We start from the raw sequence: 22695 nt of genomic DNA, 5'->3' as shown, positions 1-22695 counted from the left end.
GTAAGGAGCTGATTCTAGCAATGAGATGGAACAGAGTAGACTTTGCCAGCAGGCAGCTCTTCAATGATGACATCAACATCAACTGGAAGGTTAGAAACAACATCAGCCACACATATAAAGGTATAATCACTGCATGTAAATACTGCCACCTAGTATTTACATGCCCCCCCTTAAAATATGATCATCAGGTATTAAGATAGCCACACTCACCAGTTCACAATCACAAGTATACCTGGTTTTCACCTTAGCACCACCCACCTGAACCAGTCCCTCCGCCTCTTCCTACAAGACCAACCACCTTTCCTAATCCTTCCTCATCTTAATGAAAGGACTGCCCATGGCGGTTAACATGAAGGCACGCTCTCAACAAGGAAATAGCATCCATATTAATTCACTGCATGCTAACAAAATCAACCCGGTTTAAACGGTTACAACTCATCAATGCATTTTTTGACACCGTTGGAACAATAGACATCTGTAGGTTACCGTGACTGCCTTTACATTCTTCATACGATGTTTAGATGAAGGGATCTTTATGCTCTTGATACGGGACCAAATCCTGCAGCTACAGTCGACAGCGAGACATGAGTCAAACCGTTTCATGTTTGCGATCATTAATTTAATTTGGGTTGATAGATATTTTAACTCAGCGGTAACACTCCTGAGATGGTGCTTTCTGTGTCCTCAGGATAATGTAGGCTATATTAAATTGTCAGGCCAGTGGCTTGCTTTAGTAATCTTTAGTAAATTTCACCAAAATGAACACAATCATCTGAAACAATGTGCTGGTGAAGGAACCCCTGTCTTTATAAATAAAAGAAACATTTGCCAAATGTCTTGTTAACAATGGTAAACAATGAAAGGACTGTACATTTATCTTAGCCTGATTTCAGACTCTGCGCTGTCCACTCAGAGAGTGGGCGGGTCTATTGGCTGGAGCCAGGCAACATTTATCTACATTTAGCAGATATAAAGATAACCAAACTACCTCTCGTCACCAGACTTTCAACCTGGCGTGCTTTCAAAGCACTGCTTTGAATGGGCGTGACAAAACACACACATGTGTGTTTGAGTTAGTCGCGCCCACAGCTGTTGTCGTGGGAGGAGATGATTTAAACTTTATAAGACTGTATCTCTTTGGAAAATGCAAGCAGATGATTCCCGATGAAGCTGGATGATTTGGCCCAAGTGCGTGCCACCACTGTGGGAGGAGTAGCGCGGAAAAATAAAGTTAATCCGGAAAGATGGAAAGAAAGAAAGTCAGACAAGTACTATAGTCTGGTTGCACTGGCACGCACATTATGATTTGCATCAGTTGAATCCAAAGATTTGATGTGCATTCTGGACTTTTTAATACCTAAAATAAAAGAATTAACATTGGCCAAATTGTCAAATATTAGAGGCAGAAATTGTGAAAATAGAAACGTGTTATAGGCTACAAAATATAATGCCTCAAGTCGGGCACGTACCTTTTAGGCGAAGCCCGAACTGGCGAAGTGGGGAAATGTCCGATACCGTAGCGATCTGGCGAACGTCTTCTGGACAGGGCGTTTATCGTGCGCTTGCCCAGGCCTTACGGCCTGGGCATAAATATAACGATTGCATTCACCACGGCTTCGTAACTCGCGCGGCGCTCCGCCGGCCGCGCGGCCCTGGCCCGCTCTTCGCGGCCACTCGCGCCTGCGGCGCTCGGGGGCGAAGAGCAGGACCAAGGTCCGCTGGCCTTCGCGCCGCTTGCAGTGTCGTGGACAATCGATTCGCCAGATCGCTACGGTAGGAGACAAATCCCCACTTCGCCAGTTCGGGCTTCGCCAGAACAGGACTTTCCCCTCAAGTCTTACAACTCCAAGTGCTTGTGCAGGGTGGGGGAGGTCAAAATAAAATTATTTTTTATTTTTATTTTGTAATATAAGTAGCCTAATAGTCAGATTATTATAAGTAAGCCTTTTGTTATTATTCACCACGTCGTGGTGTTGGGTTTATAAACCAAACACATTTCCGAACATCAGCCCACATTTTATTTCATTACCATTCATTATTATCAGGGGCGGCCTTAAGAATTGGGAGGCCCGTTTCAAGATCTAATTTGGAGGCCCCCCCATACTGTGTATATTTTTATACACAGTATTTTTTTTTTTCCCTAAAAATATACTGTATTACCAGAGATCAAACTAGTATTTTAAACTGCCGGTCAGCGTGACATGGCACGATTAAAATCTACCAGACATCTAATAAAAAGACCTTTCATAGATATCTGTATGCATTAATGACAACCAGGTCCGTATAAAAGCAGCCTAACACAACCATAAGCATTATGTTTTGGATTGAACTGTTTGAACATAATGCATAGGCTATCCACAATTGTAGGGCCAACTTGCACAAATACTGTACATTAATTACTGTACCCACATTACCATTTGCGCATCGGCGTGACATGTTAAGTAATAAATTAGGATACTCACAAGTTATATTGTGGATACAAGCAGTGGATGCTGTCCCAGCGTCTGGTTTAATAGGACAGGACAGCCTTTTGGGGAAGTTGACAAAATAATTGCTCCTCAGATATATATTCCATTCAAGGTAACGTTGTAACGTGTCCAGCTGTCCACATGACATGATTAACACCGTGTTTCATCTGACTGGATACGACCATAGGATGCGACAGACAGACCAGTGTTACGTCCATGTTTGTTGTTGCCATCTTAAAATGAGCGTGCATTGTTGTTAATTAGTGGTTGAACAATCTTGCCAACTTTACTCACAAGTGCCCTCTCGTTTGAAAGGCTCTAGCTGTGATGTATTCTAACTAATAACAACTTGTTTTGATAGTCCATCCGACAACTAAACCGCGCGCCTAGCTCGTATTACAAAGTCAAGCCGATCGGTGTGCACTGCAGCGTCACAGGCACAGCGACAGTGTGATAGAGGGGGGCCCATTGAGGGGGGCTTCCAATGGAGGGTCATTCGCATTGACCGTCATTTATTTGGACTGAGATTTACCGGCAGTCGGAGTCCCCCCTGGCAACAGGACATAGGCAGAACTAGCACGTTAAAGGGGGCCCAAATGTGAGAGGGGGTTTTCGATGGACGATCATTTGCATTGACCATCATTTGTACTTCGACTGACGGGCAGTCGGAGGCCCCCCTGACGGCCGAGGCCCGTTTCAATTGAAACCAATGAAACATAGTTAAGGCCGCCAATGATTATTATTATTATTTGTTTCTACATTTTAAAAACAGTTGTTTAATCTGTCCCTGTTTTACCTCCACTGTGTCCAACAGGATGAAGCTCTGAAGGACTGCATGACGTTCGCACTGATCAATGGCAAGACACAGTTTGTACGTCTGTTCATTGAGAAGAAGTTCGACTTCGAGGAATACCTGACTTATGGCTTCCTGGAGACACTCTACAGCACAGTGGGTGAAGGCACACTGCTCTACAAGCTGCTACTGGAGCGCCTGAAGGAGAGACTTGGAACCTCAGACTCTCTGGAAGAGATCAGCCTGTTTGAGGTGGGTTTAGGTTTAGACAGATTATAATCTTTGATCAGTGGTTCTGAGGACATGACCTTGACTCACTACTTAATGTTGTAAGGTTGGTAGAGGGGGAATTAAACTAACAGCACCATTGGTGAATAACATAAGAAAGAAAGAATGAAAGAAAGAAAGAAAGAAAGAAAGAAATCGGACAAATCCTGATTTGAGAAATGTGTCCTCTGTGACAGGATTGTCTTATTTCTTTGCCTCTTCTCTGTCTCTCCAGGTGTCACTTGTCTTGAAGAAGTTAATGGGTGAAGAGAAGCTGTTCTACTTCACTGTTCTGGGTCTAGAAGACTTCACCTCTGCCAAGAAGGCTCTGGAGGTATTCCTCTTAACATATGATACTGTTATATTGTTTCATCCACTATTTAAACGTGAACCCAATTGTCCCTCTTTTGGGGTTAAACACTCTGTGAAAACAGCAGATTTTCAAGCTCTCAATGTGCAGTGTTGTTGCGTGTTGTAAGCTGGTAGATGGGCTATTTTATGTGTGGATATTTACTGTAGAGGGAAATAATGAACTGTTGCACAGTTTGTTTTATCAAATTAAATAACTGCTTTCTTCTGCTTTCTTCATTTTTTAAGTCAATGAAGGCCTGCTCAGTACTATAAATGTAAACAAATAGCCCTGGAGAAATTATTTTATTCTCTAGTTAACACTATAGACCAGGAGTTTCCAAACTTTTTTGTCTCAGGGCACCCCATGAATATTTTTTTAATCCGAGGCACCCCTACATTATAATTTTCACTCCCAGTACCTTATATTTATAGCATATCGGCATTGTCGGGTGTCCAAAAACATTCGTTTTGTATTTATCATCTACAAAATGTACGAAACTAGTGAAAACAGCAGATCTACAAGCACACAACGCTTCGCATCGGGAGGCGCTGTGTGCTTGTAGATCGGCTGTTTTCACTTGTTTTGTGTGACAGTCTTGTATGATGAAGCAGGGTTTACTTTACCAACAAAACGATAAAAAAAAAGATATAGCCATTTTGGTTAGAACTGACTGAAAATAACTTTGTACTTCAAGTTTAAAATTATACTAAATAATTGTTTCAAGTGTCAATTAAATTCCAAATATTATCAAATTATCTCGCGGCACCCCTGGATTGCCGTCACGGCACCCCAGGGTGCCCCGTCACCCACTTTGAAAACCCCTGCTATAGACAAAATATAAATGATTTGTAAGCTTGTTTTCTATATTTTGTTTGATGTTGATGTTTGTAAACATTGGAGTAAAACAGACATACAGTAACTATGCCTACATTGTGATTTATGATGGGGTAAAATATTTGCAAATAGCATATTTTTTCCAATTACAAATCAAATACAAACCCTAACCCTAACCCTTTAGCAATATAAGCCTGATCTGTTAAAATTGGTCATTTAAAGCTTATCTTAGATGCCCTCTTCATAGTTCTGTTCTTCTCTCCTCAGCATGTCAGAAAGCTGATGGAGGAGGGAGAAGACCTGATGGATGGAGAATACAGGAACCAATCCTGTAAATCCCCCTGGACTGATCTCTTAATCTGGGCTGTCCTGCAGAACCACAGTGACATGGCTGTCTTCTTCTGGGAGATGGTAAAACACCTGATGCTCAGAGAAGGCTAAAAAGAAGGGGGGGAAAGTGTCTGTAACCAGTCATATGTCTCTGTCGCTCATCTGTCCCTGTCTCTCTGCCCTTCTGTCCCTCTGTCCCTTTCTCTCTGTGTCTCTCTGTCCATCTGTTTCTCTGCCCATCTCCTAGACTGAGGAGCCAGTGCTGAATGCTCTGAGTGCCTGTAAGATGCTTAGAGAGATGTCAAAGATGGAATATGAGACAGAGACCAAACGTTCTATGAAAGACCTGTCACTGAAGTTCGAGAACCTGGCACAATGTGAGACCTTAAATAAATCATCAAACTCAAGTTTTTAGGTTGTTGTTCCTGAACTGATATATCCAGTGTTTAAAAACAAGCTCACAATCCAGGAATCCAGGAATCGACCTGCTCTCCCAGACCCATTTCTGCCCTGATGTCTAAACAACCATTTCAGCCGTGTGTGTGTGTGTGTGTGTGTGTGTGTGTGTGTGTGTGTGTGTGTGTGTGTGTGTGTGTGTGTGTGTGTGTGTGTGTGTGTGTGTGTGTGTGTTTGTTTGTTTGTTTTTAGAGCTACAGCTTCCGTTCAAACTTCAACTTGTTCAGCTTTACACAGTTATGTGTGCTTGTATTTTTCTTGTTACAATATCAATATTTTATATTTTTTCATATGGGAAATGAATTCTGTCTTACCATTTATATTACTTCTTAGCCTTGAGCTGAATCAAAATTCTGAGGAGGGATGTGTACATTTCCTACTGTGCATAATATACTAGTGTCTGAGGAGGGTAGTTTGCATTTCCTAGTGTACATAATATACTATTTCCACACTCTTTGTGCTAGAAAGTCTTATGTAAGACATGATTTGTGTCTACCATTAGGGATGAGGTGTAATTGCTGAAGTCCTCTCCGTTTTCCCATTGGAAGTGCTTTAAATAGCCATTACAATATCTCTCGGATTCTGGCGTCATAATCTCCTTGTGCTCAATTAGTACTGTACATAATATAGTTTGTGGGTATTTTCAGCAGGTTTGGCCTTTATGGGAATAATTGGACATGTGCAAGACAATATTTAGCTGTCCCACAATGACGTCCCTCAGTAGCGAAATTATTTATTTATTTCAAAATGCCAGACAAATATACTTTGTGTGTGTTTTCAGCGAGCCTACGCAGTTTCTGCAGGAACTACATTTCTAGTTATTATTAATATTATAATACTTTCATTGTGTGGTATTTTTCACCTCAGCTGTGATGGGTCCATGTTACCAGAACGATGAGAATAACTCCTTCAAGCTGCTCAACAAAGTGTCTCCAGTCTGGGGAACAAACTGCTTTGAGATGGCTATGGCTGCTGAATCACTCCTCTTCTTCAACCATGATGGATTAGAGGTTTGTCCATTTCAGACTGTCTGGTTCAGCTGGTCACAGTCTGAGTTATGATTCTGAGTTATGGTACTGTACATGTGCAACACAGAGTGGTCAGTAAAATGACTGCTTTGTCTATAGCCTAATGAAGAGTTCCTGTGAGCTGAGTGTAGGATTTAATATTTTTTGAAAAAATAAAAAAAGAATAAAAAGAATAATAATTATAACTAGTTCCTACAAAACAGTGTGGTCATATCCATATTTGGGAAAATATTTTGTCTACATTTTCTCCAACTTAAACAACCAACCGCAGGGGGCACGGTGGGGCAGTGGTTAGCGCTTCGCCTCACAGTTAGAAGGTCCTGGGTTCGATTCCTGCTGTGGGTGCTGGGGGCGTGTTTCTCCCTCCCCGTCATCAGCGCCCACACCCTAGGTGTGGTTGGCGATAGGGCCTTTCTGTGTGGAGTTAGCATGTTCTCCCCGTGTCTCCTAGGGTTGATACCCTCACAAAAACATGCAGTAATCTTGGTCTCAATAATACCTCCCCGCTTGATTGGAGGGAAAGGAACTGGTTGGAATAACGTGTTCCTTCCACGCGCTACGTCCATCCCGGGGAAATCCCCCCTGTCAGGTGAAAAGAAACAACTTGGACTACTCATGCATTGAAGGAAGCATGAGGTCAGTCCGTTGTCTCCCCAGGCACGGCAGAGGGAGAGCTGAGCCCAGGATTACATAGGCAATTGGCACTGGGTGAAAATGGGTTGCAAAATCGTGGGATAAAAATTATAGTAAAAAAAAAAAAAAACGCACCTCAAATAGCACTGTTCCCAATGTTTGGGAACCAAATGAGGCTACAGTGTAGCCTCATTTCATGACATGAAATGCAGCACAAGTGCTTGCATAAAAAGTAGACATGATTACAATAAAGCGTAAAAACATAAAACTTTAAAAAATATTTAAAATATCAGTAAGCGCTGTATCATAAAAAAAAATTCAGACTAGTGCGGACATGAATACCAGCACAGGGATTTAAAATTTCAGCAAGAGTGAAGAAATAGGTCTTGAGCTGTAAGAGATGTAAACTTAGTTACAAGTTTACAAGAAGCACATAATCAAAGTTGCTTTGCCAAATAACACAGCCTTATGCAGCTATTGCTTACATCACTGTGTACTATAAGGTCAGCCTTATGCAGCTGAGTTGCTTACATTACTGTGTACTATAAGGTCCGCCTTATGCAGCCTGCCATGTTTTACCCTGCTGTAGTTTTTAACCATGAAAACAAACTACAAAATCAGCCTTCGGGTTTAATCCCTTTAATCCTGTTATTAGTTCTGAGGACCTAAAATAGTTTTGGAATAGACTGTAGTTTATGAAAACAGACAATCAAATGACATACAGTAATTAAATTACACATATCTGTGTGTGACATTAACACATAAAAAGGCTAAAACTGTTCTGCCTCTCAGTCCATGCTGTCTCAGATTTGGTGGGGTGACATGAAGAGAGACACTCCAGTGTGGAAGTTCCTTCTCACCTTTTTCTGCCCCCTGCTGCTCTGCACCAACCTCATCACCTTCAAGGACAGGTTAGCACCCATGTTTAACACAATAATACACTTGTTGTCCCATATGTTATAGCCATTACTGACATTATAATGACATTCATCATTTGTTTAACACAGCGGGTGCCCAGAATTATTCAACTTTTAATTTGCTGGTGCCCATGGCAACCCCCCATTTTACCTACCTTTGAAGTACTGTCGAGCAAAGTAATCAGAGTAAATGTAATCCAAGCATGTCCTGTTTATTTTGCGAAAATCTTTTCTTTCAGTCAGGACCGTTTTTTATCAATTCTAAGCCACAGTGTTTGTGTTACGGCGAGTATAGTTTTGTAGGGTTGATCATGTTTCATCCATTTCACAGTGACACAGGCTACTCAAGATGGCGTCAGTTCTGGAGTGCTTCCATCACTACCTTTGTGAGCAATGCAGTGATGTACATCCTCTTCCTCTTCCTGTTTGCCTACGTGCTGCTGGTGGACTTTAAGCCACCGCCCCCTAGTGGGCCGTCCATCTGTGAATACCTCCTGTACTTCTGGGTGTTCACCTTCTTATGTGAGGAGATCCGACAGGTGAGTGGGAGGAGCTTCTTTTGGTTGATTGATTGATATTAGCAGTTTGCAAAAAAAAAAAACATACATTAAGGTACTGTGTATTCAATTCATCAAGACATTTAAAGCTATACTGTGTAAGATGCTCAACTAGTGGTCAGTAGCCCTATAGCAAACCGCGGTCGCGTTCGCGTCTTTCGCCCGTTTTTCGTACCTTCACACCCCCGCGTCTGCCTCCACAACGCCGAGAGCTATCTTTAGAGGGGTCCCTGGTTCCTGTGCGTTCAGGCATTCCGGAGAAACGGACTACTTCACCCTGCCTGGTAGGCGAGATTACCTTTTGAGTAAAGAGACACACGGGCGACTACAAATATGGCGACCCCACTTCAAGATGTGCTGTGATTGGCCGGTAGTGTACCATGTGTGCATGATCGGCGATGTGATTGGGCAACGTATACACAACGTATACAGATGATGCAGATTACGTCATTTTCGCGCGAAATCCCGCCCCTGTCACTGCTAAGAAGAAAACATATAAAGAGAAGGCTTCAGAAGCTGAAAATAACGGAGTGGGTGTTCTAAAACTTTAGCGATTTAACAGTTAGGACAATTTTAAGATTTGTTTTATAAAAAAAGTTACATGGTACAACTTTAAAGACAAATAATAATATAGCATACAGTAATCAGGTGCGTGCAAAGTCTTAAATCCAAGGGGGGTGGGCTGAGCGTGGAAGACGTGTGCAAATCTTATCTTACTATCACCCCTGAATTTGTTCCAACCCAACTCCCTTGGGAAACTTTGTGGGAGCCAATCTAAGTTGGGGTCCCATTAACTTTACTATACAAGAAGAAAATACTAAAGATAAATGCTTTATGTAGCATGTGAGGGGTCAAACTAGGGTTTTGTCATGATTCTGAATCCATTGGAAGCATTCGTTTTGCACAAAAAACATTCCTTGGGCTTAAATGTAAATGTAATCTATCAACTTGATTCAGTTTGATTGATGTATTTATTACTTCCAGGCATTCTCTGTAAGGCTGTACGGGCAGGATCTGTGGAACTGGTGTGACGTCGCTGCCATCATTCTGTTCATAATTGGTCTCATCTGCAGGTTGGTACACAGCTGTGACGTAGCGCGTGGAAGGAGCACGTTATTCCAACCAGTTCCTTTCCCCTCCATCAGGTGCCCTGGCTGGCCAGGGGGAGGCAGTGCCCACCTAGGGTGTGGGAACTGAGACGCTAATGACACACACAGCTGCACGCACACGCAGCAGGCAGCGGCCACACTGCTATTAATGTGTTGTCCTTGTGTCGTCGTCAGGTCGTCTTGGTCAGATGCGCTAGCATAGGCTAAGATAACTAGTTTCTGTCATGGGGATGAAAGTTTGTTTCCAAAGCCTCGTACCACCGCACCGCTGTGGGCACATTTCTGTGTTAAGCTTAACGATAAAAGAGAGCCCAGTAATGTGGAGGAAGCGATCTGTAAACTTTGCCGTACAAAAGGTGCCACGTGCCATTCAGAAGTGTTAATACAACACATCTACAGACCCACCACCACCCACAAAAATACGTCCAACTTGGAAATAAAACGGCAGCGGTCTGTCCATCAGAATCTGATCTAGCCATAGATTATGAATTTGTGTACTTAGTGTTCAAACGTTTGTTTATTTGTTTACTATTATGTAATAATAAAAAGAATTGCCCTTTTTTCAATATAAAAAAAAAAGAAAAAACGAAAAAACGAATAATGAGTCCTTTTTTTCAATTTCTAACTTTTGGTGCAGAATCAAAGGTTTAGAAAATGGAAAAGGGCATTTTGGAGCCCCAATTTCAATTTTTCATTTAGTTTATTTTTCATTTTCTCGTTCTGAAGCATCCCGGACTTACCTGACTTTCGCCAGATGGTGGCAGCATTGCTTATGCATTGCTTTACCATCTGGGTTCACTTGCGGAGGAGGGGTTCCCTTCGGAATGTCCCTGGCCGGACCAATCAGCGGCAGCTATGGGCGGGCTCTGAGCGGCTCTGAGCCAATAGAGTCTGATTGCAGACCACGTGGAAACCCAGGAGGCGGATTCTGGGTGCAACGTCATGCAGACAGGCCAATATGAGTCGTTGGAGTTGGCACGGCCATATCCAATCACCTGCTAAAAATGGCCCGCCCCTTACATCGGTTGTGCTGGACCGAGTCCAGATGGTAGAAGCAGAGCGTTATGCAGGCATACGCAATGCTGCAAACCATCTGGCGAAAGTCAGGTTAATCCCGGACAGATTTGCTGTATTTTTTCAAAAATGCATTCAGGTGGAAAAATGAAAATTAAGGAAAAAGACTCATTTTCAAATTTATGTTTTTGTGTTATGAATAGAGAATAGAAAACTCAGATTAAGACCTGAGAATCACCATGTATTCATTTATCTATTTATCTAAAATATTTATGATATTTGTGATAAATTAATTATATTTTTTAAATATTGAAAAAAGGGCAATTATTAGATTATTAGATTTAGCAATTTAAAAGATAATATAATATTTGAAAGCTAAGTACACCGATTATTATGGTCTAACCCGTCAAAGCTACACGTTGCGAGCTCGTAGATCTGCTGAGCGCAACACCAGACTGCAGCCAAATATAAAACGACTTGTCTTTTAGTTCTACTGGGTCGATCTCTAACCTTGCGATCGTTTACAACGGGCTGTTTGATCCGGTCTAGACGGAAACCACAAGCAGAAGAAGCGGCGTCGCTTTGTTTTGGTTTCCCCCCGTTTGTTTCCTCAATCCCTATTAAAATGCTCGAGTAGCCTAGTGTAGTCTTGCCAGTCGCTACGAGTTGGACTAAAAGATGCATATACCAAACAAATTTTCCAAAAGCAAAACTACGCCGCATCAAGGGGTTTATTAGGTAGGCCCTAAAAGTATGTCCTTGAGTGCAGGGGAATTATTTTGGGTTAAAACTGAATCCGGTTTGATCTTTCCGGCTAAATTGTAGTCCTTTGACAACTACAACATGACGTAAAGCGGTTTCCACTCCCGACTGGATCAAACCCTGAAAAGTGAAGGGATCCCAGACTACTTTTCCACTAGTCCCTCCCTAACATTTTTGTCTTTCTTGATGTTCAAAAAGCAATTAAATTGCTCTTTTCTTCATTAAGGTGTACAGTACATGTATTATGGAAGCTCATACTATCACAGTGGTATATAATGAAGGAGAAATAAATGTACAATATTTGTCAATTGCGATTATTTGTATGACAATTAATCGTCTCCAAAAATGCACACCTTGTGTCTTTATTGGAGGATCCCAGGAATTGTCAACTAGCTGTCTAGCTACAAATAGACCCGTGTTGCAATGGCAGTATAATTATTGATGTAATGAACTTGACAAATGTTTGAACTTTACTGAGGCAGTTCTGTGGACAGAGCCGGAAAGTATACAAGCAGTTGCAACATATACGTCAGGGCTTCGCACAGCGCATTATTTGGTTCCTACTGCATATCACTATAGGAGTTTCATTAAAATGAATTAACTGAGATGAAATGTGTTTTCTTCTGCTTGTGTGCTTCAGGATGTTCAAGTGGTCCTATGAGGCTGGACGAGGTGTCCTGTGTATCGACTACATGGTCTTCACACTCCGTCTCATTCACATCTCCACCATTCACAAAGAAATGGGACCAAAAATCATCATAGTTGGCAAAATGGTAAGCTATAAGACAAAATATTAATGCTCTTTTATCATGCTGTTAAGGTCTCATTGGTCACTGATATTATAACGAATAAAATAATGTCTTTGTTTCTCACTGTTCAGATGAAAGATGTCATCTCCTTCCTCTTCTTCCTGGGGGTGTGGATACTGGCATATGGAGTAGCCACTCAGGCTCTGCTGTATCCATTTGATCCCTTCCCAGATCGTATCTTCCGTCGAGTGTTCTACAGACCGTACCTCTACATCTTTGGAGATTTAAATCTTGAGGAAATAGATGGTATGTATGTGTCTGTGTGTGAGCACATGTGTGAATGAAACCAAATGGACACTAGATCTTTAACTCTTGAGAGTGTAAAATGAAACTAAATGGGTCTTGTGGGTCCAGGGTCCATTTGGTTTCATTTTACACTCTCAAGTCAAGTTAATTATTGTTAAACGTCTGCATTACCTAATTTCAGTGTTGTGGGTAACGGCGTTACTGCAACAGATTACTTTTTTTTGTTAGTTTGCCAGTTTAGTAGTTTTGTTATAGTTACCTTTTCCAAACAATAATCTCATTACTTAGTTACATTTAAGACCTATTATTCTTTCTGTTGCCACAAAGGAAAATTGATCCATCTGACACATTTGCGCTGTTTCCTAAATGAATGAGCTTGTCTGCGTCTCTGTCAGCGGAGACATGCATGCAAGATGCTTGTCCCACTCCCGTACGTCCCACTCCTACACTACTACACGAAAATCTGTGCCTAATCTACAGTATTCAATGGGTCACTACTTTTGGTGTCACACACGAGTGACGGCGTGCCGTTAGGGTCTTGTTTACATTCATTAGTCGCACATGTGTGACATGCCAGATATTGAGAGAAGACAGTGATTGCCTTTTAGTAAGGCTGTGGAAGTATTCACACTATTTTTAGATGCATTGGTGAAAGGAGGAGATCAACTTCAATGCAAATTAGCCACGGTGAAGCCCAGCACAGCTCCACAACACTCCAGTAGGCTGAACTCTGGATTTTACCAAACATCTTCGCAGGTGGGTTTTAATTGTCGGTAACGGAAAAGTAATCTAACAATATACTTTTCTCAGAAGGTAACGCTGTAAAGTAGCGGATTACTTTTTTTCTTTCTTTTTTTCTTTTTTTTTTACAGAACTACACAATTAGAGATAGAGAATGTAGATCAGAAGAATTGTTATTTTGATCAACGTTTGCCTGTTATCTCTCCTATGGCACCAACATCAATACAGCATAGAATTGTGGACAAAATCTTATCCAACGACAACTGAGAGACTAAGGATGCGTTCGGAAATACGCACTGGGTGTGTAGTGAGTGCAGTGGCGGTGACGTTGTAGAGTGCATTCATTGCACGCCATTGTTCACAGCTGAGAATCAAAACACCGCACTGACGCACCACACCAACAAACCCCATCTTCTGAGTTGGGTCGGTCAGTGCTCGCACTCAGCACACCAGGTGTGCATTTCCGAACGCACCCTAAATGTCATCAAATGGTGGTCCGCTTCTCAAATGCTGAATAAATAAACCATGATTAAAAAAAGAAAAGAAAAGAAAAACACTGCTTTATGTTATTAAGAATTGACTAAACTAAACTAAACTAAACTAAGCTGAGGTTACACTTCAAAAACGGGTCTTTGGAAACCAATGGGTGATGTCACAATCCTTTTTTTTCATGTTTTTATACAGTCTACGGCAAAGAATGGGAGCAGAACTGCACCAAAAACATGACACTGATAGATGACGTTACTGAGCCATGCAGGAGTGAGTACAACAACTGGCTGGTGATGGTTCTGCTGGTGGTTTTCCTGCTGGTCACCAACATACTGCTCATCAACCTGCTCATCGCCATCCTCAGGTAGAAAACCAGACTCTCTCTGTCTCTCTTCTTGGTTTCCTGAACTCAACTCTTAGCTCCTCTCATCATCTCTGATCTTACTTCATGTCATCACCTTCCTATCACTTCTTATTTCATATTCGTCTTAGTTTTTTAGTGGTTTGATTTGATAGTTTGTTGTTTTGTGCCTTCACCCCATGATGCAGCAACACCTTCAACAAGGTGGAGGAGAAGAGTGACCTCTACTGGAGGTTCCAGCACTACCAGCTTGTGATGGAGTACCAGTCCCGTCCTTCTTTGGCTCCTCCGTTCATCATCATCAACCACCTTTATCTCTTCTCCTCTTTTCTAAAGAAAATCTGCAAGGATCAATGTTGTAAAGAAAACAACCATTCTCAAGCTTCCCCACGAAACGGTCAGTAATAGAATAAAGATTTATATAATCTTCTATCTTTAGGGAAAGGTTATTGTGTGATTTGACCACTAGTTGAAGTTTGTAACTTCTGTAACTTACAATTCTTTACAGATTAATTGTTTTTGAAAAATAATCTAATTTGTACAAAATTGTTTGTGTAACTGTGCCTAAAATGAACATTGAAAACTAGAAACTAAAAAAGCTGGACAGGTCGATTTTTAGAAAAGTGACCCTTAGTCAAGGGGCCAAAACTGAAAAGTGCTTCAGAAATGAGTTTTGCGGCTATGTTTGGGTAGAAGCTGACAACCTTTTTTTTGTGTTAGAAGGTACCCATAGAAGATGTTTTAAGGTGGTTGGCATTTTGAATTCATTTTCTGGTAACTTTTATAAGCCCTTCAATATTTGAATGCCCATTTCATGCTATAGTCAAATAATCCGATTAAACATCATATGCATTTGATTCATTCTTTACTTTAAAATGTATGTCTTTCCATGTTATATTGAAGGACATAGATAAAAGAACAATATGGAAAGTTATTTTGAATGGTATTGCAATAGATTTGTAAATATTATGGTAAAAGGCAACTTCTTTAATGGCGTTTTTGTCCATTTTGAGTATACAAGAAATTACACAATTCAAAACACACATCACACCAAAATGGATAAGGTCAAAGAATAACAGCAAGACTAATGTGTCATGCTAAATAGACAATATGACAACACTCAATGCTTATGGCAAACTGTACCGTCCTGGGTATTATCTAATAATGGAAATATGTGTAATCAGTAAACAAGAAGCACTCTTGTATGGTCAAATAATTTGAAAATAATAATAATAATACAATCATGTAATAACAGTAAAATGCTTGTAATAACATACAATTTTGGTGAACTTTTGAGGCACTACTCAAGGTCTATTTCTTAATTTGTCAAATTAGTTTTTGTACCAAGCTGCACGGGCACATCCATATGCTCCACTACAGTAAATCCCTCTTTTACGACCAACACGATGCCCTGTACTGGTTTCCACTTGCCTTGCATCCACAAACTGTAAGTTCCAAGCATCTGGCCTAAAGAGGTTTTTAAGTTTAAAGCTGGGGGACCAACCTGCCTTCTACCATGTGCCAGACACAATTGATTGTTGAGGGTAGCTTTGGATACCCTCGTTGATAGTGGGTCCTCATGATGTGCAGAGTCAAGGCATCACTTGTTGGCGGCAATGTATCAATATTGGCTTTCAGTTTTCAAAACATGCCACAGAAAACGGCATGAATTGATTTGCTGGTTGATTTTGAGTGTGCATACACACTAATAATGAGATAGTAGCTGTACTTGGTAAAAGTTGAGGTCTGGAACAATTTCCAGGCTCTCTTTTTTCCTATAGTGAACTGGCAGTGAGAACATTAAATGCTAACAGACCTTGGCTTATAATATCTCACTTGACATTTTGATATCTTGAACTTTTTCATGTATCCACATTTCTTGTTTCAGTTGGTATGCAAACATAAGAATTAACACCAGCACATCTGTGTCTCTGCAGAGAATGATGCGCCTCTGATAGCGAGTAACAGTTATCACTTTTATGCCCATATATGAAGATCCCTGATGTCATCGATATATATCACTGGCCAGATGGCAAAGGCATGGCCCATATCTGTGTGGCTGGTTCAGATAGGGATCTCCATGTATGGGCATACAATATATTGTATGTATGTATATGGATACATAGTATTATTAATAAAGGATATACTAAAATTAAACCATATTATGTTCATTCCCAGAAACAAAATCCCTTGTATGCCCATATATGGAGATTTCTGATGTCATCAATCCCAGGCCCTAACTAGCCAAGAGCCTGCTTTACTCTGATTTACACCCTACCTTCCCCGAGAACGTTAATATTAAGTCCGTATATGGATATATATATATCAATAAAGGATAAAATAAATAAAATGTCCATAATACACTATGGGCATTCCCAGATGATGTCCTGTTAGGGTCCCCCTCATGCCTTATGATCCCCAGTCATCAAACCCAGGCCCTAACTTGCCAAGGCCCTGCTTGGCTTTACTAATTAACATACATTTTATGCCCATATATGGAGATCCCTGTCCCTGGGTCCCTGGGGGACCCCCAGATGTAAAAAATGAACAAATGTGCTCACACGTCACACGTCACACTTTTTCCCTGCTTATATCTCCGGTCGCATTTACTACCAAAACCTCCACCGGCTGTCTGTACGTCAGTGAGTCAGTGAGTCCGTCACACTTTTGCCCTGCTCATATCTCCACAACCGTTGCCCCCATCCATGCCAAATTTTGCACACACACTCCTTGACTGCCAAACTACAACCTCCAAGGACCCCCGGAGCCCCAGGGACCCCCAGGTCCCTGGGGGACCCCCAGATGTAAAAAATGACCAAATGTGCTCACACGTCACACGTCACACTTTTTCCCTGCTTATATCTCCGCACCCGTTGACCCGATCCATGCCAGATTTTACACACACACTCCTTGCCTGCCAAACTACAACCTCCAAGGACCCCCGGAGCCCCTGGGGGACCCCCAGATGTAAAAAATGACCAAATGTGCAAAAATGACCAAATGACCACATTTTTGGACACTGCTCCTACAGTTTTTGCCCTAAAATCACGAATATCACTACACAGCATGTCTACACTCATGTCATCAACATGGATCAGGAAGATTTTGGAAAAACAAATTTTTGCCCTATTTGTGGAGATAAGCCACCTACGGTCGCTTATCTCCCGATTAGGGAGTCTTACTGGTATATATATATATATATATATATATATATATATATATATATATATATCAGAGGTCGCGCTAGGATTTTTAACAGCCGGTCACCGTGACCGGCATGATAAAAATTTACCGGACATCTGAAGAAAATACCGGACATAATCATTTTAATGCATAAATTACAAGCAGGTGTACAAACAGCCAATAGCAACAGTTAAAGTAGTCTATTAGGCCTACTCAGCATAGTTGGGACTGAAAACGAATTGAATGAAAAAGTAGGCTAAAAAGAAAGAAAGAAAAAAAAACGCTTCAATCTCGCACAAGGGAATTAATTATTGGACTAATCGCGCAGGCTGTCTGCATGTGGCACACTGCTTTCACAACAAGGTCTTTCTGTCATCATCTTTCATACCAACAGTAGGCCTACAATACCATGTCTTGACTTAAGAATATTGAAAAATAGCATTTGCTTCATAAGGAAAGGTTGATAGATTCATCTGATCTGACCAGCAATGAATCCAATACTCACTGTCGAGTGGTGACACAGACAGACAGTGCGCCGTGCGCATGTTATGCAACTTTAGGAGAGTTGAAAAGGCTCTTCCTACTGTCTCCACTCCATCTCCTCATAAAGAACTTCAAACAAGTGTATAATGTTTGTTCATATGGGTTGATTGCTGACCGTGCGTGCATTCCTTAATTCCCATGGCTTATGCAGTGCGTGTCGCAAACTGACACTGAAATGAGCGAGCGAGTGAGCGAGAGAGAGAGGGAGAGCGGACAGGCGAGCGAGCGAGCCGAGCGAGAGAGAGAGAGAGAGAGAGGGAGGGCGGGCGAGCGAGAGGGAGAGAGAGAGAGAGAGATAGAGGCAGCCTGCGCATGAGGAGCAGACGGCGATAATGATAAATGACCATTGGTTTTTCAATCGGTCAGAATGTCCGGGAGGAATTTTATTTTCCGGTCTTGGCCATAAAAAAACGGTCAAAACCGGCAATTACCGGTCTAACGCGATCACTGATATATATATATATATATATATATATATATATATTATATATATATATATATATATATATATATATATATATATATATATCCTATATATATATATATATATATATTTATTTATTTATTTTTTCCCTCTTGGAAACACTGTTTATAATTATGAACAAAACTTAATTTGGACTTCATAGTAATCATAAATCATAAAACTAAATGGCATTTGAAAACCTGACAAAGTTTTCAGGAGGGTCTCGTTTGCTGGGCCCATCGGTGAGAACATTTGAACGCACACTCCCCGTAGGCCAAGGAAGAACCTCCATTCAAAAGTATTAACATTGTCCATGAGGTCAGTTTAAGCTACCTGGCCTGGTCGAAACCTGTGCTGCGGGGAGCATGTTTTCTAGTTTTATATGTGAATTCATACTAGGCTAATACATTCCTCTTGTTTTGTTTGCCAGATCCTAACATCCTGCACGATAGGATCTGTGACGGCTGCCAGATCGATATTGTGGGGACCAGGTATGTGTGCACAGTGTGTGCTGACTATGACCTGTGCTCTGCCTGTCAGTCCACTGGGTTTCATAAGGAACACCTTCTGAGGACCATCCAGTCCCCACTCCAGGTCAGAATATAATGTGAATAATAATGTAAATTAATGTCCTACTTCACCATATGTCACACAAAGGTAGCACAAATAGCCAACCTGCAAGCTCACAACGCACAACGTTGCAACGCGTTGTGAGCTTGTAGTTTTGCTTTTTTTTTTTTTTTTTTTTTGTGAAACTGTATCTGTGGATTTTATGAATATTCAACCAATGAAAAGTATTAATTTGAGCTTGTGAGAAAATAACTACATAGGATCAATTGGAACACAGTTCATTATATTAATAATAAATAATAACTACATTGTATCCATTGGAACACAGGTATTTTATTTTATTTTTGTTGTTCAGACAGATGCTAGGTTTGATGTTCACCTGTTATAGTTACTTTCTAGTACTTATTAATTTTTCTTACACTCCATTTACTTTACTTACTCCATTTTTACTTACCACCTAACTCTTGTTGCTTGTTTTTTGCTGAGGATTACTCCGGTTTGGCACTTTGGAAATCACTCAGAGTAATATGTCATATTTAATATGTTGTACTGTTGGGTCAGGGAATTGGGTGAGATAGAATGAAACTTGCATGTGAAGCAGATGTAGATGGTATTCATAGCATCCTCAATCTTCATGTGCTAGGAATGGGAGAGGGAGCAGAAGCAGAAGTTCCTGGAAGCCCAGAGTGAGACAGAGAGAAGCAGTGACTCTGAGAGGATTAAGCAGATTTCTGACAAGTAAGATGCTAATTGTAATTGTAATTTTATATGACTAGGAGTATTTATAGGCTACTGTATACTCAAGTACTGGAGTTGAATTTAGCTTTGTCCTGAACTTAAATCACTGAAAATCTCGTGCTGTGTCGTGCCATGTTAAACTGTGTGTGTGTGTGTGTGTGTGTGTGTGTGTGTGTGTGTGTGTGTGTGTGTGTGTGTGTGTGTGTGTGTGTGTGTGTGTGTGTGTGTGTGTGTGTGTGTGTGTGTGTGTGTGTGTGCTTGTGTGTGTGTGTGTGTGTGTGTGTTTTGGCAGAGTGGACAGAATGGAGAAGCAGCAACAGAATCAGCTGAAACAACTGACTGAACAACTGAATGAAACCAAAGCCTCTTTGACTGAACAGTTCACTGCACAGCGAACCGAAATGAGAGCTTTGGAGACCAAGGTAATGTTCAGATGTTTATTCAAATCTCTTCTCTCCCAAGAGTCTGTTCTACAGATAAACATTAATGTTTGTTCTGTGATGACAGTTTACTGCACAGTATGTTGATCTCCAGACCATTCTGTCAAAAAGTGTTATCATTTCAATGTCGACATTAATGCAATGTAAGCTGTTTTTACTGTTTGTGTCCACTAGGTGGAGAATGCTCTCAGTCAGATCTTGGAAACTTTGGCCAAAGCACCCTGGACCAAACCCCCGCATACCTGAACATCCTGGACCAAACCCCTTTCAACCACCACCAGCCTTTATAACAATCTATACACAAAAGTTATGGAATAACAACATAACATTAGAACAATCTCTTTATGATTGTCACCATTAAATCACCCCAGTAGATATTAATCATCCTCTCAATCATCAGTATTCATTAAATATTTGACAAAACACCCACAGACTTTATTGAGAAAATAATGTTAACATATCAAACTTAACGTAAGTTTATACTAAGTTAAAATTAAAGTTATACTAAGTTACTTCTGTTGATCAAAGCCAGAACAGTCGATTGATTGATTGATTGATTGATTGATTGATTGATTGATTGATTGATTGACATAAAACATGCACTGACAATGCAATGCAGCGATCTGACCACTAGAGGCTGCATGCTAATTGGTCAAATGAGTAGACCTTTTGGATTTGAGTTTTGGAACACTGGGGTATTTTGGGGGAGGGCAGGAATTTCAGGACATGCTCTGAGGCCACACACAGTGGCCTTAATTCCCCAGCTGACTGTATCTTGTTCACCAATCACCTCTGTCTCTTTCATGTCAATATGTAGACACCAGTGTCTTTTGTTGAGTTTGTGAATTCAAGATGATGGTATTGTAAAGGTGGGGTTGGAGGGGTTAGGGGGGGGGGGGGGGGGGGGGGGGTGCGCATGTTTCTGTTTGTACATGCTTCCTTGTATTTCTGTGCATCAGGGTGGGGGTTAGGGTTGGGGGGGGGGGGGTGACTGTGTGTCTGTGTTTCGGTATAATACTGTGCATTTCTGTAAACCGCATTAGAGGCTCAGAAAATATGGGATGCAGTTTCAGGTGAATGAAAATGTAGAACCAAACGTAAGGGTTAATTCTCTACCGTTAGTCTACACATTACATTTGAAATCATCCTTAGCCCTTAAAATTAAGTAATTTTTTCAATGGAATAAAACCTTGTTATATTTGATGGATTTCCTCCCCTGGCATTTTGCCTTTGTGTCCACAAAGATTTTAACAACACCAAAGGCCAAGTGGCCTTGCCCCTAAAATGATACCTAGCCTGTTTTGGGGTGAAACATTTTAATAAAAATCGCACCCGTGTGAAGTGAGCGGTGCAAACTAATTCCTGCGCAAATCAGTGTTGATAGGCATGCATGGCAATATTCTTTTTGTTGTGTATGATGTCAGTCTAGAGGTCTGCTCAGACTATATAAGTCTTTATCGTCATTTCTCATCAGTTAGTTGACCAAGCTACGGATTGTAGCTTGTAAGAGTGTCATAGTGTAATGATAAGTGACCTTATTTACCTCCAGAGAGGCCTCCAGAGAGGCGAGAAGAGGCCAGAAGATGAATATTTTAGTTTTTCAAAGTCTGTTCATTTGTATTTTAAACTTCTATTAGCTGCCTATCATTTATAACCTGTAAGATTTTCCACAGTCTGTCTAAAAGTGTGGTTATTTTATCGCTTATAAGTGATATTCATCTAATATAATTTTGAAATTCAAGGTTAGCACCGCTCAATAATGTTTTATGACGTATTTTACGCGGCCTAAACGCGTTCTAAATCAGGGTGAACCAATCGGGTGCCTCTGTGACTATGACATCATGGACAGATCAACAGAATCGAAGTGTTTCATTGGTCTAGCGAACTCATGTCATCATCATTTGTGACATCATAGTTTTGGTAAAAAAGCGTTCTATAGGAGCGGTTAGCACCGCTCAAAAACTGGGGGGAAGGAAACATGTGAGGGGGCATTTATTTTACATTTACTTTGTGGAGCTATATTAAGAAAAACTGGATTTGTAACTTTTATTTTAAAAAACAACAGCTATGTATATGCTTTTATTTTGAAAACATTTGAAGAAGAACTAACGTAATATTGTATTCAATTACTTATAAATAAACCATAATCATGATTGTGTTTCTAATCATTGTTTTGGGGAATGTTGTATTCCTACATTTGACTGCTGGACACTGGTGTTGTATTCAGTTTATGGTTCATTTGGTTAGTATAGATAGCCTATTGAGTGATATTAAAGTATAGGATTCCTTTATTACTGAGTTATAATAACTATATGATGGATATATGTTCTCGCATTCCTGAGCCAATAATTTGATGACCAGCAGACTCTTGAGAATATTGAGTCATCAAATTAATTATAATGTGTAATTAATATAAAATAAGTAATGTTTTAGGTGAACTACTTCTGTAAAGGGACATTTCACTTTGGAGTCATTTCAACGTCTACTCAGGCTATTCACCACAGACAGTGTTTTATGTTGCTTGATCAGGTCATTGTGATAGAATAGTCCCCACTCCAGGTGTTTTTGTATACATATTGGTGAAATTCATCC

The 22695-nt window shown here is 40.7% G+C and overlaps 1 protein-coding gene across 1 annotated transcript in view; it reads left to right on the top strand.

Annotated features, from left to right (window-relative positions):
- The window catches only part of LOC308295004 (transient receptor potential cation channel subfamily M member 4-like), a gene marked incomplete at both ends in the record, with an annotated part of 50883 nt that extends 30490 nt beyond the window's left edge, over nucleotides 1-20393 (top strand). Inside the window, 16 exons of the mRNA XM_080737940.1 lie at nucleotides 19-89; nucleotides 3283-3513; nucleotides 3764-3862; nucleotides 4982-5125; nucleotides 5292-5421; nucleotides 6368-6510; nucleotides 7954-8072; nucleotides 8410-8617; nucleotides 9620-9708; nucleotides 12161-12293; nucleotides 12401-12575; nucleotides 14001-14169; nucleotides 14355-14524; nucleotides 18786-18949; nucleotides 19569-19611; nucleotides 20278-20393. Of these exons, the coding sequence (XP_080594066.1) occupies nucleotides 19-89; nucleotides 3283-3513; nucleotides 3764-3862; nucleotides 4982-5125; nucleotides 5292-5421; nucleotides 6368-6510; nucleotides 7954-8072; nucleotides 8410-8617; nucleotides 9620-9708; nucleotides 12161-12293; nucleotides 12401-12575; nucleotides 14001-14169; nucleotides 14355-14524; nucleotides 18786-18949; nucleotides 19569-19611; nucleotides 20278-20393 (2204 nt within the window). The remainder of the gene's footprint in view (nucleotides 1-18; nucleotides 90-3282; nucleotides 3514-3763; nucleotides 3863-4981; nucleotides 5126-5291; nucleotides 5422-6367; nucleotides 6511-7953; nucleotides 8073-8409; nucleotides 8618-9619; nucleotides 9709-12160; nucleotides 12294-12400; nucleotides 12576-14000; nucleotides 14170-14354; nucleotides 14525-18785; nucleotides 18950-19568; nucleotides 19612-20277) is intronic.
- Nucleotides 20394-22695: the final 2302 nt, after the last annotated feature.

The sequence above is a fragment of the Nannobrachium achirus genome (assembly GCF_963921795.1).
Source record: "Nannobrachium achirus genome assembly, chromosome: 12".
Classification (NCBI taxonomy): domain Eukaryota; kingdom Metazoa; phylum Chordata; class Actinopteri; order Myctophiformes; family Myctophidae; genus Nannobrachium; species Nannobrachium achirus.
This window is presented reverse-complemented; position numbering and strand designations above follow the sequence as displayed.